The sequence below is a fragment of the Haliotis rufescens genome, unplaced genomic scaffold, assembly GCF_023055435.1.
Source record: "Haliotis rufescens isolate VD_foot unplaced genomic scaffold, xgHalRufe1.0.p SCAF_16, whole genome shotgun sequence".
Classification (NCBI taxonomy): domain Eukaryota; kingdom Metazoa; phylum Mollusca; class Gastropoda; order Lepetellida; family Haliotidae; genus Haliotis; species Haliotis rufescens.
In genome coordinates this window covers 15805920-15821595 of record NW_025963846.1, presented here as the reverse complement: position 1 = coordinate 15821595, position 15676 = coordinate 15805920, and the positions used below count along the sequence as shown (strand labels likewise).

The 15676-nt window shown below is 39.9% G+C and overlaps 1 protein-coding gene and 1 long non-coding RNA gene across 2 annotated transcripts; one reads left to right on the top strand and one right to left on the bottom strand.

The window, feature by feature from the left end:
* Positions 1-4028: 4028 nt before the first annotated feature.
* Positions 4029-8064, bottom strand: LOC125380924. The gene is made up of 4 exons (XR_007221531.1): positions 7907-8064; positions 5537-5630; positions 5149-5219; positions 4029-4175 (listed from the first exon to the last, which is right to left on the bottom strand). It is a non-coding gene; the product is annotated as an uncharacterized LOC125380924 (long non-coding RNA).
* A 2674-nt stretch (positions 8065-10738) lies between these two features.
* On the top strand, positions 10739-15418 carry LOC124122267. Its single transcript, XM_048396687.1, has 4 exons — positions 10739-10796; positions 12394-12517; positions 14256-14422; positions 15107-15418. Exons 1-4 carry the CDS (start codon positions 10745-10747, stop codon positions 15193-15195), a joined length of 432 nt encoding a protein of 143 aa, XP_048252644.1. The 5' UTR covers positions 10739-10744; the 3' UTR covers positions 15196-15418.
* Positions 15419-15676: the final 258 nt, after the last annotated feature.

The following is a 15676-nucleotide window of genomic DNA, read 5'->3' as shown; positions in this document are numbered from 1 at the left end:
CTTTGATCGGTCGATATTTTTAGTTAGGGGAACAACAATCAAACCGCGGTAAGTAGTAAACAATCAGAGACCGTAGCTTCATGTCCTAGTTACCGTGATATCTGTAGCATTTGCCAAAGGTCCTACACTATAATAGTAGGGTACTGCATTTCTGACACTCGTTAAAGCAGCCACACAAGGGCCTTTGTCCAGTATTGGTGCAGACTGATTCAGCAACCACAACACAGACTTTCCCATCAAGCGTATAAAATCGATCAAACACTCGATGGTTATGGTAAACATACATTGGCGTCTTAAGGAGTATTTTTCAAAAGCTTGATGACTGCTCGGTACTCTTTCTAAGTATTTATTTCTGTGTCCATTTGGACCCCAATTGCGTTCAACTGGCTGTCACTTATATACAAACGGCCTCAACAGACCACATACACTTGGAATGAACTACTGAAACAATGTACTACATTGACTAGTTCACTTTCTTATACCTCATGGTTAATAGGTAGTCAGGCTTAGAACTTTTTGACCAGCCCTCGTATGATAGGACCCACCTCTCATTTGAGTAATGACATTTATTTAACAGTTTTGCATGACAGCCTTCTGGAGGGTTTGAGTACCATTCAGTTGTTAGCATTCTAGCTTATTAATACCGGTAATCTGGTGGTTTGCTAGCAATGCTGCATTTGGTGGGACATTCTTGTATAGACAAGAAGTGGTGGCGGGGAGTCTGGGGGCCAAATGCTTTTTGCTGGTTGTTATTGCATTGAGTTTGCTTCGCTGGAGAAATAGCAGGCTATGTGATACCCTACTGTCAACTTCTCCCAGTATCGCCAGTCAGTGTGACACTCCTGCTGGTAATACTTTGATTTGTATGTACTTGCACTACTTGTGTACAAGGTTTTTGCTTCTGTGCTTAAGGAGGCCCTATCGATGTGGATTTTTATACCCTCGTAGGTGTGTGCTTCCTTTGCTTGGGTTGCCCTGGTGCCTTCGGGTAGGCACTGACAATAGGTTTTGGGTCCCTAGGCTCCCGGCTACTGTCAACAAATTATAATATACTGCGCCCATTTATTTGTAACAAACTATTGTTCTTGTTTTATTGTCCGAAAGTTAGTATAATAACAACTCATAACAAATAGGAATACCGTGGCTATGTAGCCATGTTGCGTTCAGGACACTTCTTTGAATAATAAACCTAAAATGTATATATATACTTACATAGGGAAGGGTTTATTAGTACAAGCAGCAGCAGTGAGAATAGCTATAACAAGAAAAGAAGAAGAAGAAGAAATATATTTTATTGTTGTGTCACACATCATATGTTATATTATCATGATCATTTTAAAATACAATAAATAAGTAATGATGCCCAGCCAACAAGGCTTATGAGACACATTAAAACAATACTATTACAAAAACAGTCTGAATAAAGTCATATTGACCTCATCAAACATGGGTACTCTGAAGCGCACATAAAATCTAGCGCATTCTCCGTTTGAAGCACAGTCGCAGTGATGCGAATTTGTTGAACGGACCTGATACAGTTAACACCGATCGCTCATCCTAATTAATTGGTGAGCATCATTTTTTCTGTTATTTTTCAATGTGAAGTTCGGCAAATTTTATATCACACCTATGTAAAACAAACACAAATAATTACTTCAGCACATAATGGTCGGAACGCGACACTGTCGTCACTGTCTCACTTTTCTCTCCAGTTACAAAGCAGTGAATAGTAAATAAATCTTAATAAAAGATTGGAAGTTGAAAACTTGAGAGAGTTGGAAATATAGTGTGTGTTCGATTATTGGCAGTTGTACCGTTTTTTTTTTTATAAATTCTCGATTTTGATTGGTCAATCAGAGGTATCAAATCGCGATAAACCCGCTCTAATTGAAACAGCCGATTGACGAACGTATCACCACGGAAGCTAATATCTTTACAACAGTACTTCTTTTACAGTCCTTCTTTTACGTGCAAAGGAGAGGTTATTACGATATTCAAAGGATGTATGGCATGATAGAAATCTGCAAAGAGAATGTTTTTCAAGCTTTGTGTTTTTCAAGCAGAAAGACTTTGTACGACTCTGACGTCATATTTTTGCGTCACAATGAACAAAATGACGCCATAGTAGTGACGCGCGGTGAAGAACAAAATCTTGCAAGGCTTGCTAAGTTTTCTTTAGGGGTGCCCACCCATATTAGCTCACGACGTTGCCGTGCTACCTACTTTCTGTGCCTGGCATACGGTGGAGTGAAGTATTACGGCACCAAACTGCTTGAGCATATAGAGCGCCATATTTTGTTTCAAAGGCTGTTGTCGGTGATTCCGTAAATTCTGATCGACAACCCACTGCCGCTTTATTCATTTTCTAACACCAAAGAGTTCGCCTTTTGTTTCGTCATGGTGGAATGGAGATACACACGCTATGTTTTCAGTGTAGGGCTGGGTTACCTGGGTTACCGCGCACCATTCAGATCATAACAAGGGCAAAACGAACCAGCGGTCGACGACACGATTCTCACGACCTCTAGGTGTCATCATGTTACAATGCTTCAAGTGACGCCATCAGGACTATTAGGTGTTGATATGTTAGATTCACCTGTGGGAAGGGAAGGAAAGGTTAGATCTGATGTGAACACGGCAATTCATTTAACAAAAGAAACCACATTTGATTGCGAACACTTTGTGATCAGGTAACATGAAGTCTGGTCATGAAAATTTAATAGCCCCAACAGACAAACAAATTCGTTGTCTAAGGCATTGACATCAGGGCACTGTTGAGTCATCCACACCCGCCAGTTAATGTGCCTTTGAGATCGCATGGTTTGAATGCGTTACTGGGTAAATTACAATGCGTTATGAAATATGGTTTTTTTTAAAAGCGTCTGTCGCAAAATATATGAATGCATACCCCGCCGATAGCAACCCATCCACGTCAACACTGTCTCCACTCACTATCATATAAGATCTTACTTTTGTGAATGAGGTTTTTATAGGTTGAGGTTTACGTTGGTTTAGCGACTTGTTACTCGCTCAGGATTGATGCCTTATGTACCTGTTTGTACTTGTATGTACTTGTATGTACTAGCATCTACTATGGATATATATGGAAAAACTATTTTTGGTAAATGAGAAACATCATTTGAACATATACAAAAACACACTAAAAATCACGAATTTCAGAAAACAGATTTTACTCTTAACCAAAAAAGGAAACAGACTTTTCTCAGTGAAGTTTGCAAATGTCACACTTATACGTAAGCTTTTAATCATAGTTGATTATATGCCGTATCAAACAGTCAACAAAGTAGTGACATTTGCCACTTAAAAACAATAATTGGGCGACTTAAACTTCATTTGCCGTGGCTTTAATTTCAAAATGAAAATAAATCAGATGAAAAGTTTTGAATATTATTGGCAAGGTTTTTTTTCTGTAAACGTTTTGTAAAACTAATAAGAAAAATGCTGCCGCGTTGTCAGTGATTCAATGTAAAGTCACTGAATAATGCTTGTGTTCAATCTCACCTCAGGAAACCGAAGTTAAGATCTCCCATATATTAAGCCGCAGAGTTACCTATATTGTTGAATGATGAATTGAATAATTGTCCCCTTATCAAAAACGAAATGCATGTAAAGATTTACTCATATTGACTTGCAAATGCGCGCTAGTGGAATATGGATGATAAATGTGTTTCATGAGTAGCCTCGGCAGCCTCCCTCGGGTTTCTCGAATCATTATGCTGCATCTGACCCCGGGCATCCGTGTTACATTGCCGCATCGGGTGTACCGCTATAAAACCGGCTAAGTCTGGACTTTACACCCACTAACACACACATGCACGCATGCACCCACGCACATCGTTTTATAAGTCCAGAAATCTTGAAAACGACGGTTCACCTCAACTCTCAAGTTCGGTTTCCTTTCCACTGGTGATAGGTGAACAGCAAATATCTGGAGTTCTCCACATTTAGACAAAATAACAACTCTTACCTTATATCTCCGTCGTTATGAAATATTTCAAAACAGAGAGTGTTTATTGCATTAATTTATTCATTGTTTTTATAAGTGATAAATCATATCAACTCTCAATCATAACGAATGCCCGAAATCCGATGGTGAGTTCAGCAGTTCTTTTGGTGGTCCTAATTTCCGGCCTCCCGTTGTTAGTTTTGATCGTCTTACAGTCGCTGTAAGTCTAGTGAATGGGTGGATTTTTATTTTACAACCAGCAATATTGCAGCGCCATCCCTAACACAGAAATATGTGTATCACGACCCATAGGAATATGCAGCGGTCACTACGGTACAGGGCGTCAGTGTTGCAAGAACACCACACGTATGTACGTACTCCATGCAGCACACGTCACCCAAAGGAATATACAGTGGTCACTACGGTACAGGGCGTCGGTGTTGCAAGACCACCACACGTATGTATGTACTCCATGCAGCACACGTCACCCAAAGGAATATACAGCGGTCTCTACGGTACAGGGCGTCATGTGTTGCAAGAACACCACACGTATGTATGTACTCCATGCAGCACACGTCACCCAAAGGAATATACAGCGGTCTCTACGGTACAGGGCGTCGGTGTTGCAAGAACACCACACGTATGTATGTACTCCATGCAGCACACGTCACCCAAAGGCATGTGCTTCTGGCTTCTCAACGGGAAAACAGCTGAATCGTCTTCACCGATTGAGATGGTGTCATGTCATATAAGTTGTTTGATAGGCATTACTTGGCTTCTAGCTATGTGTTTTCTGTCCATCGTGTTGTGATAGCATCATCCTTGTTGTCACACCTACCTATGTTATCCCACTCATGTATGCCCTTGTTGTTACTGTTAATCCTCTACTGTTAATCCTCCACTTGCTATATATATTCTGCACTATGTCCCTCATTCAGTCTTGCTTGACAACGGTATAAGGATCTATACCGAAACGTCGCTTTTTACAGTATTAAAGAAGTTGTTATCCAAAAAATTGTGTCTATCATGTCATATAAGGTCCAAATTCCACTCGTCACACCCGCACCCTAAACTCTACCTACCATGAGAAGGCAGTTCTTATACGTTCATCAGTATTTTCTGTATCTATCGTATTCGGTGGACAGATTCTAATACATCGAGGTTGAGTATGGTGTACTTACTCGTACAGACGGAGAGAACACCATGGTAACAGTGCATTCCAGTCGGGCATGCAAGGACGCATATGCCTATTCTGTCGGACAAAAACGTATTACCATCAGTAGATCAGTCAATTTATAGCCATGTTATCGAATATTTGATACTGCTTTAAATAAAACTCATTATGTTGCACCTTCTCATTCCGATGACGTTGTGTCATCAATTTATAATGCGAACAATGGATGACATATCGAATCTTTGTCAATAATGAAGCACTGTGACGCCATATCGTCTTCAATTAAACAATGGGCATTGTGAACATGGGAATGTTGTAGCACACGATTTGTCTATCCTCATAGGTAATATTAGATATTTCATCCCATTCTACCCTTCATCCCGTATTCTTCTCACTTGTTGGTTGTGCTGTAGTATCTGCAGTAGCCCGGGTCACAGGTGACACAGCCCATGGATGTGCACTCAGTATCGTGGCAGTTTGGAGGACACTCTGCGGCAAATATTGTATTATATAAGATGACGATGATATGTGTAATATGGATTTACTGTTTTCTCCGTCTTCTAGCTTAACAAGAAATCTCTTGTCAAGACTGATTAGGGTAGCTTGATGTTATTTATATTGATCATTGAGGTCACACGAAACATGTTTTCTCCCTTTCAAACTTGTGGTTTTTTCTTCACCCAAACTATCTTAAGTTTCTTCTTTGAGTAGCATTTAGAAGTAAGACGAGTTCTATGGATGAACAATTATTGTAATAAAGAAGTTGTTCATCCATAGAACTCGTCTTACTTTATCTTAAATGTATAACAAATGAAATCACAGTATGACTAATATGAGAAGAACACTGTTACTGCTGCCTTCGGGTTCCACAGATCAGGGCTCTAAAGCTACAGTCACACAGACAATGCGACCGCGATGCGACCTCTTGGCGACTGATTTCTTTTGCGACCGACTGGCGATCGCTGAGACCGGTGCAACTACTTCTGCCCATATTTGGAATAAGGGTATGATCGCCGATCAATCAGCGATAGGTTTTGAGAAATATATTCATGTTTTCAATACATGATTTGATATCGGTGATACTCCCTTATGTTCTTAAACTGCCCACAATTTATATCGGTTTACCCAATCAAAGATATTTGAAAAATCCACTAACCAACCACGCACTTCACCCTTCTTTTACTTAACATGCGACCAACAACAGACTGTAAGATAAAATCATTATCCACAGTAAAATAACCATTGCTGGAGCCAGACTGTTGTTCTCACGGTTTATATATCACACTAGAACTGTAATCTATTATTCAAAAGTGAAAATGCTCTAGACTGTAATAACCCTGATATTAGATTTACAATTTAAATCACCCTTTTGTAAAGTTGTATAATCAATGCTGTGACACAAACAAGAGGCCCATTGCGCCTGTATCGCTCACCTGGATATTTACTCAATCATGACAAAATATACATTTGCATTGTACTGGTATATAATACTGCAAATATTTCGTAGCTTTGACTCTGCCAGCATTTAAAAGGGGTGGATGGCAAATCTGATAGCATGAACGTGTACTTCTCTAGATACAAAAGTAGTATAAAGATCTGAACCGTTTCCATGTTAAGATCCAGGATCTAAGTTTCCAGAGGCAAGGCTGGACCCCAGGGCGAGTTTGATATCTATCTCTTAGTTCTAGAGTAGAAGTCGTTTAAAACAAAACAGCTAAATTACTCCTATTTGGCATAGTGACTGTTTATAGCTTGGATGTCCGTTTTCACATCAAAGTCATAGATTCATGATAAAGTATTTTCCTTCAGTCTAATCTAGATTTGCAATATTCAGACACATAGAGGACAACATGTACGTTCCCATATTTCCTGCATTTGTACCTGCAATATGACAGTCGTTCTGTGTTATGACATTTCGTTGCCGACATTTCAAGGCAATGTTGACAATCTGTTTGCCCGTTTCTCTGTTAATATTTGCCAAGTATTTTAATGAATCGTGTTACTGTCCGAATTATTAAAGGACATATAGGACAACATCAATACTTGGAATGAGGGCATATTTTCTCCTATAGACCTATATTAGCCAATGGTCTGTCAAACTGTCCTCTGTTGGAAAAAACCTGGTATCATCACTATTTGATAGTGATTCATAAACACATGCTCATGTGATAGTCGAAATAGTACCATCGACTCTGCTTACATGGAAAAGGGTTTGGTCGCTTTTATCGCATTCAACTGCGTGTCCCATCCTGGTTATTATGTAGGTAAAAGGAAACACTTTAACACATATATTCAAATTTGTTCAGGTGAACAATTGACTTGTCTTTGCATGTGTTTGTGTTTGGTGCCACTTATTGGGCAGGATACACTGGGATTTACGCTAATACCCAGTATCCTCACTATTTGATAGTACTTCATAATCACATGCTCGTGATATAGTAATCGTACAATCGATGCTGCTTTGCAGATATTTCTTGTGAATATGGAAAGTGTTTTGTCGCTTTTATATAATCAATTGTCCCACTGGGTTTAAATATACTTTTGAATTTGTGAAGGTGTTCAAAGACAATCTGCGCAGAGGGTGCCGTAGCTTGGTATACATGTACATGTATAATGTCAAAAATACGATGTCATGACGAGATCACGTTTTTCTGAAATTTGATATAATGTCATCAGAGTATATTGACTTTGCGCATAGACGTCAACTATTTACGGATTTGATAAGAGAGAAACAACAAACAACGAAAAACGAAACAATTACTTACGGAAAAAGAATTGCGCCTCTGTAAATGCAGATATTGACAGCACAGTCAAAACTACGACAAACAATAACTTTGCCATTATCGCTGGAGACTTGTCACAACTGAATCTTTTATTTCGCACAGGCAATGATATAGTTACCCACGACACAGCAGAACGCCTTCGAAATGACAACACGTTACTACGGAATGATGTAAGGGACGCGTGTGCTGTATTTCACCATTTGAAGAAAGTCGTGAACAGGCGAAGACGTCTTCTCTCTGGGTAATTAGGCGACAATACAATGCTATGAGGTTCGGTGTTTGGTTTTGAGGCGGGTAACAAACAAACGCACATACCCCAATTTAGCGCTGTGCATGAACATACACAGGTAACTGTGAATATGTATTGAAAGATGCATGATTTAATTTAAAATAAAATTATTCTTATTGAACTTTATATGAAGCATAGTTACTGTTTTCTGTTAATCTATATCCAAACATGTATCTAAAAGGCTATAACGATATTATATATTATCTTTTGTCTTCATACTCCGACGGCGTGTGTAGTCTTCAATCTTAATTATTCAAGATCTTTTAGGGATGGGTGATTATGACTGCTTATATGTAGTGTCGTACATATCTCATCTTCTCAAGGCGACTGGCTATAAAAAGTCCAGTTTCCGTCGATTGCAGGATTTGAAAAGCATGTAGACCGTCAACTCGGCGTTAACAGATATTTTGCAAATCTTTTCATCTTTTTATGACGAAATAGATCTTGATTATCGATCAGATCGTCATGACTGGGCGCCGCAATTTTGTTTGAAGCAAATGCAAGGAATATGATAGGTGGAATCTGATTGGTCAATAGGAGTGACATATAAGGGACATAACTCGCAATAGCCAATGATGACACTGCGATAGGGTCACGAAATTCCAGCCTAGTTCGGCAAAGGATGAAGCTGGACTTTTATAATCAGTTAACTCCCTTGCCACGGGAAGATGTACATATCTCAGTGTGATTACTTGTTAATGTCATCGATGTATAAAAATATCAAACGTCAACGCCAGAGAATAACCAAAAATTCAAAAGAGGTTCCAATGGGCGTAAAAAGCAAAATATCGCTGAGAGTTATATGAATAGCTCACTGAAAAAAATATCCACATTCAAATCTGTATGACAGGCGAGATGACTTCACCTTTCCAATTGTCAACTTTCCGTTCATGTCGAGCAATATTCCATCAGCTCCAGCCTTTTGCTTGACTCTTGCCAACACTGAAACACATGTTACATGTGGTGCCGCCTGAGGAAGGGTAGGTTCATGAATATGTCTCTTTTCACCCAGCATCAAACGGATACCCGGTAGGATGAGATGGTAAATATAACTGTTAACCTTCTAGCTTGGGTTGTATACTCCCCGTGGAGCTGATAATTACACCCCAGAGCAGCACACTGATCCACTTACCATGGTAATGGTTAATCGGGTGCTCATGCTCGGTGACTTGGTTGGCTGCGTGTCAGTCGTTGGATGTTGTTCATAATATCAAAATTCGTGTGTCGGCTCGGTTTTTACAGGCCGTCATAACGTAGAACAACAAACAAACAAAACATATGTTGACATGCCCTGATGAGACTCAACCCACAAAACTCTCATCATGCAAACAATTAAAAACTACGATGTCGGATGAAAATGTTTATTCTTTAAATTATCAGTTAGGGGAAGCACGGGCTGTAGCAGGTCTATAGATTTTCCATCAGCGAAGACAAAAAGATATCTATGCAGGGAGCGGGAGGGGTCTATAATCTTAGCAATTAACTTTTGGCTAACTTTGGAGATGCTCCCTTATCCTATTGAAGTCTTCGATAAAGATTCAACTTCCCACTCGTTGGATTCAAATGACAGGAGGCATTTTGTATCTGAGATAAATCTGACATGCTTCTACTTCCTGGTTTTCAAAAGGTGCGGTTAATGTCCACGTTAGTGACAGCAGCCAGACAGTCACAGTGAGAATGTGGTTAACAATGTGAGAAATATTAGACCTTCCCTTTCTAATGTAAATGCCATTTTTAATTTCATCCTTCCGTTTCCAAACTCTCCTTTAACTGTTACATTATTAAATGCATATAAGCAGCATTATCATCGACTACGGTATAGGGTAACATCCATAAATAGACGAACTGCTAGATCTGTATGACTTACCAAATATACGTTTCGACGAGATTAAAGGGAGGGTATATTCGGCCAATGCTTTGACAAAGGTTGATTAGTCAGATGATTAGTCAGTTGAGTAATCAAATCAGATACCTATGGATTTAGTAGTCACATCACCAAGAAGGAAGAATGTACAAGAAAGATCTTTCCCCATCCCGATGAAAAGGTAGTATCAAAATTGAAAGTTGTGACGTTATGTTCGTCAAAATGCCAAGGCACCTGCCTTCAGAACACTGGAAAACGTGTTCGTAGGTTTCACCACAGTGGTAAACGTCTGATCATGAGTCTTGCGTCACTTCGGGCTTTCCTCCCACATTAAGCTGACACGCAGTGACATAACTGGAATACTGTTCAAAGCGGCATTAAGCAAAACTCACTCATTCATAATAGAGGTACTAAATATTTTTTGTGATTTACATTTTTGTGATTCATATGTAATCTCGAACTTCCTTGTACACTTTGTAAATGTGCATGGATGTATATTGGATGTATGGAACTGCACCATGACACGCGCGCCATCTTTGACCACTCACTCACTCGACATGGCCACGGCCGCGTTGATCGTATCGGGAACGTCTGGTTGAGACAGATACTTCCTTACAGATAAGGAGATAAACACCCAACACAATACATCTTTATACATCTTCACACAATGAAGGCGCAGGTAGTCTTTTGTGTGTTCGCTCAACTCATGTTGATAGCAGGTATGTATGTTTGTTTTCATATGAATTACAAGACTATTATTGTTCACGATTCGTTTTGGTATCTTGTTTAAAAGCAACACTACACACGTTGTTTTAAGTCAACCATATTACCATGTAAGACACTGTCAAAGGGTCTGGTAAAGGATGTTTTTGAGCGATACCGATGCCTGGAAGACCCAAAGTCTTCTGTGAATCAAAGAAGTCATGATGGAGTTCCCTTTCTGTACACCAGTAATAAAATTTCCAATGGGGACTTAAGTGAAGAAAGCCCCTCAGAGCTCAAACTAGCACCGTAATGTAAGCCTCGCTTTGGAATTTAAGCAGCTTTTGGAATGGATGCTCGATGACTATCTTTCACTCCCTCAGCGTAAAGTCGTCATTGTAGATCAGATATTGCAGAATGTTAACACCCTTATGTTTCGTCATCCTCGATTATCCAGTGTTCATATATCTAAAATATGTTGCCGTAAATCCTATAGTAGAAAGGGGGTCATTGGATAGCCTAGTGGTTTCCCGACATGGGTTCAATGTGTGAAGCCCATTTCTGCTGTCCCCCGCCGTTATATTGCTGGAATATTGCTAAAAGCGCCGCAAAACAATACTCACTCACTATAGTAGAAAGGAGACCTGGTACGTTGGCTAATCAAGGATGCTCAAGAGATCAATACTCTGATCGAGACCAATTACATTGTTAAAGATACTCGGATTTAGTGTATCCAACTGAATAGAAATATTATTATGTTCGAGAAGAATACTTATGGAATCCCAAAACGTTCTGCGATTATGAGTATCTCCTGTTCAGTAGAGATATATGCTATATTAGCTGCTTTAAAGAGAGTTGAAGAAGAACATATTTTGAAAATAAATATAAAACATCAACCTCAGAGAATAATCAGTCTTTATCGTCTTCCGAAACATTGGACGTTCATAAGTGTAGTGCACGTATGTGAATGGGTCACTGAATATCAGTAATGAAACCAGGTGTTTGCCAAGAGGGTAAGCATCTCCTGCGCTAACGGTAGGACCCGCCACTATATTTGCCGAAAAAGGTAAGTGTTTATTTGATGCTTAACACTGCACAATATCCCTCCTAACATACGAAGGCGGCCTGTTAACAATCGAGTCTTCACCAGACATTCCAGTGACAAGACAGCGCTTTTACTGAATTTGTTAAAAACTAACAACGATATGTTAATAGTGTACGTCTTTTGCGTACACATGCAGAGATTCTACTACTACTACTACTTCTACTACTGCTACTGACCCGTGAAGATCCGGGGTAGAATAGATCTTCAGCAACCCATACTTGCTGTAAAAGGCGACTATATGCTTGTCGTAAGAGGCGACTAACGGGATTGGGTGGTCAGGCTCGCTGACTTGCTTGATGCTTGTCATCGTATCCCAGTTGCGTGGATTGTTGCTCAAACCACGACCACTAACACTACTACTCCTACTACAACTGCTGCTGCTGCTATATAAATTACTGCAGCTACAACCAAAATTGCACTACCACACTTATGGGACTGTTTAGTGAGTCTATTTGCATTGTAAACAATCCTTTGCATTGTGCATGTATTGTGATCTATTTGTGTTTTAGTTGTCGCTGCAGAGTATGCGGGTCGCTGCGGTTCTAGTGGGTTCTTTGGAACTGGAAGCTACTGCTCGGAAGGATGCTGTGGCGGGGAGTGCTGTACAGAAGCACCATTGGAAACATATGAAAAGTGAGGGGTCTTTATTACCCTGTAGTATTTCCTGCGATATAACCGTAAATCATGTTAGGGTATGATAACAAGGTGGTGACACTTCCTCAAGTTTTTAAAAGAAAAATCTTATGTGCATCTTCAACTAGGTGTTTGTCTACAGCTCTTGTCATTTTTTTTATAGATCTAAATCTGTAAGCCACGTTTGTGGACGGGGTGAGAATAGATTCCAATCACAGAGAATAGATTATGTAGATCGATGTTCATGTCAATCACTGGATTGTCTGGCCCAGAATCGATTATTTACAGACCGCCGTCATGTAGCTGGAATACTTCTTAGTTGGGCGTTAACAACAAAGAAGAAGGAGAAGAATGTTAATTTTAGGTGATAGTATTTCATGTTTTATAACCATGGCCTGTAAATAACGAATTCTTGGCCAGGCAGGCAGGTGGTTCGTAGCACCCGATCAGTCAGCTCACACTTTGTAAACACCTGGGACCGTTCCACAAAGCGACCTTAGCGCTAGGGCTATCGTCACACTCCGTCGCAGTGGTGACTCAGCATAACACCACTGCCACAGGCTAATTTGCATATCACGTGACCGGACTTTTCTCTTGTTTGTAAACAAACGCGCTTTTTCAGAAATCAGTATAGAACGGACTAATGCAAGTATTTGGGGGCGCTTTACATATTGTTTTGCATAACTATATAGATATGCTACTACAACTGCGACAGTGAGTTGCATGACAATATATATTTATGCATCAAAGTGACCGTGTCGCTAGCTCTCCGTTGGGCTTCGATGACAGCACGTGGAGCCGTACAACCAATGTAAACATAGGATAACTACGCCAAAACAAGTAGATTTTTACGTATTTGCATACTTTCTCAATGAAAGTTAACCATTCTTTGACATTTATTTATGAAAATGTGTAGACTTGTCAAACATGAAACGGATGAAAAGCATATGCAATATCTTGAATAGACTGTGAAAGATGTGACGAATCGTCACATGGCGCTGGCCTGTGGCAGAGGTACTATGCTAGCTGGCTGCCGGCCGCATGGAACTCTGGGTAGGAGAGTGGGCTATCGTTAGTCTATGATAAAGTTTGGGAAATCGCCTTAGCGCTAAGATCGCTTCATACTGCCCTGGTACACACAATAGTGAACAGTGAGTAGGTAGTAGGCATCGTTCACTAATGGAGCAATGTAGATATAAAAACCTCTAGCGCCCGTAGGCAGCTTGGGTTGTATACCCCCTAGGGAGTTGAGAATGATAACTGTAATCGATACGGATCCACTAATCGGGGAACAAATAAACCGCATTGAGCAGATACTATAGACTAACATCTAGTCTCTGAAATGAACATATCGTACAGAAAAAAACCAGTTGTTCAGTTATCTTAATAAAAATATGATAAAAGGGAGCCCAGTGACTCTCTCCTGATACTGTAGTAATCTAGACTTGCCAAACATTATAGACTTGCATGGGCTGTATTTGATATATATTTGTATCAGGGTCTGTAAAACAGACTACAGATACTAGTATCTAGTCTGTGAATGTACAATACAATACAACAATAAAATGAGAGTTATGTCGCCTTACCCTAACTCCCGTACAGTAGCGGTGTATGAGATTGGTAAGAGCATTTGAATAACAATATTGATGTCAATGTTTATGAAAGACTCTCCAACATCAATGAACACATACTGTTTTATACGGCGTTAAAGCCCAACGCAGCTTGTTATGTTTTTCAGCACGCTCGGTATCATCATCGGATGTAGCGTGGGTGGAACCATCCTACTCCTCATCCTGGCGACTGTGGTGGCCTGCATCAGGACTTACCAAAGACGCAGCAATGCGGTGACTGTTCCGGCTCAGCCTGACTTCAGAGTCGCAACCGTCGCGTCCACCACATCTGCCAGTATGTATCTCAGACATACAGTTGAATGTACAATCGGAAAACTACCAAAACAGTTTCTCTGAAGAATGAGAATGTACAAACCCGTTTCTGAGTGGTGTGAGGTGAAATGGGGTTTAACGTCGCGTTTAGATTAGTGTGTGTGTGTGTGTGTGTGTGTGTGTGTGTGTTGTGTTGTCACTGTTACATCATAGGCATCATGACGCCACAAATACCACTGTTGTGCGTCGTCTAGGACTACAATGAAAGTTAAAGTTTTCATTACACCTAAAAAGCCGTTGAACGGCGAAGGACCTTGTGTGGTAAGAGGAGTTTTGACAAGCACGAATATCTATCTATCTATCTATCTATCTATCTATCGATCGATCGATCGATCGATCTATCGATCTATCTATCTATCGATCGATCGATCGATCGATCTTTCTATCTATCTATCTATCTATCTATCTATCGATCGATCGATCGATCTATCTATCTATCTATCTATCTATCTATCTATCTATCTATCTATCTATCTATCTATCTACCTACCTACCTACCTACCTACCTACCTACCTACCTACCTACCTACCTACCTACCTACCTACCTACCTACCTACCTACCTACCTACCTACCTACCTACCTACCTACCTATCTATCTATCTATCTATCTATCTATCTATCTATGTTCTTTTTGTTTATTTCAGATGCTGAACAATACAGAACATGTGAAACACAATCATTGTCACCCGACCCTCACGATTACAGTCCAAGCTGTGTCATTAAACCTACTTAGGCTGCCGTTCACATCGAGGACCACCATAGCCCGGATTTAGAGAGAGATATTTCTATCTTTATCATATGTCTATAAATTCTTTGACCGTGACATAAATTTATTTTAGATACACACGACCAGCAAGGACTTAATATATAATGTGGGTTATAAAACTTATCCAGAACTGATTATCTTAAACAATCATGGCTGATATATATCATATAATGTGAATATGATGCACCGTTTTGAGCAATGCAATAAAAAAAGAATGCATTTCACTTAATTTTGTCTGTTTAGCCCAACTGGTTGTTGTCCCTGTATACTCAGCTCCAAAAGAACGCGAACCATAGAAACATATGGAGAAGTATGTACGTTACGGAGAGATGTTTCCAATGTGTATAGCTTAATGCCAAAAACTAACACTCAGTAAAGTGTTACCACAGAGTGTCATTATTCATATCACGATATGCTGCACGTGATTTCAAATCTTTATACGCTAATC

Coding starts and splice junctions, on each gene's coding strand:
- LOC124122267 (XM_048396687.1), top strand. CDS start 10,745: ATGAAGGCGCAGGTAGTCTTTTGTGTGTTCGCTCAACTCATGTTGATA. Junction 12,518..14,255: donor CCATTGGAAACATATGAAAA/GTGAGGGGTCTT, acceptor TATGTTTTTCAG/CACGCTCGGTATCATCATCG. Junction 14,423..15,106: donor CGCGTCCACCACATCTGCCA/GTATGTATCTCA, acceptor TGTTTATTTCAG/ATGCTGAACAATACAGAACA.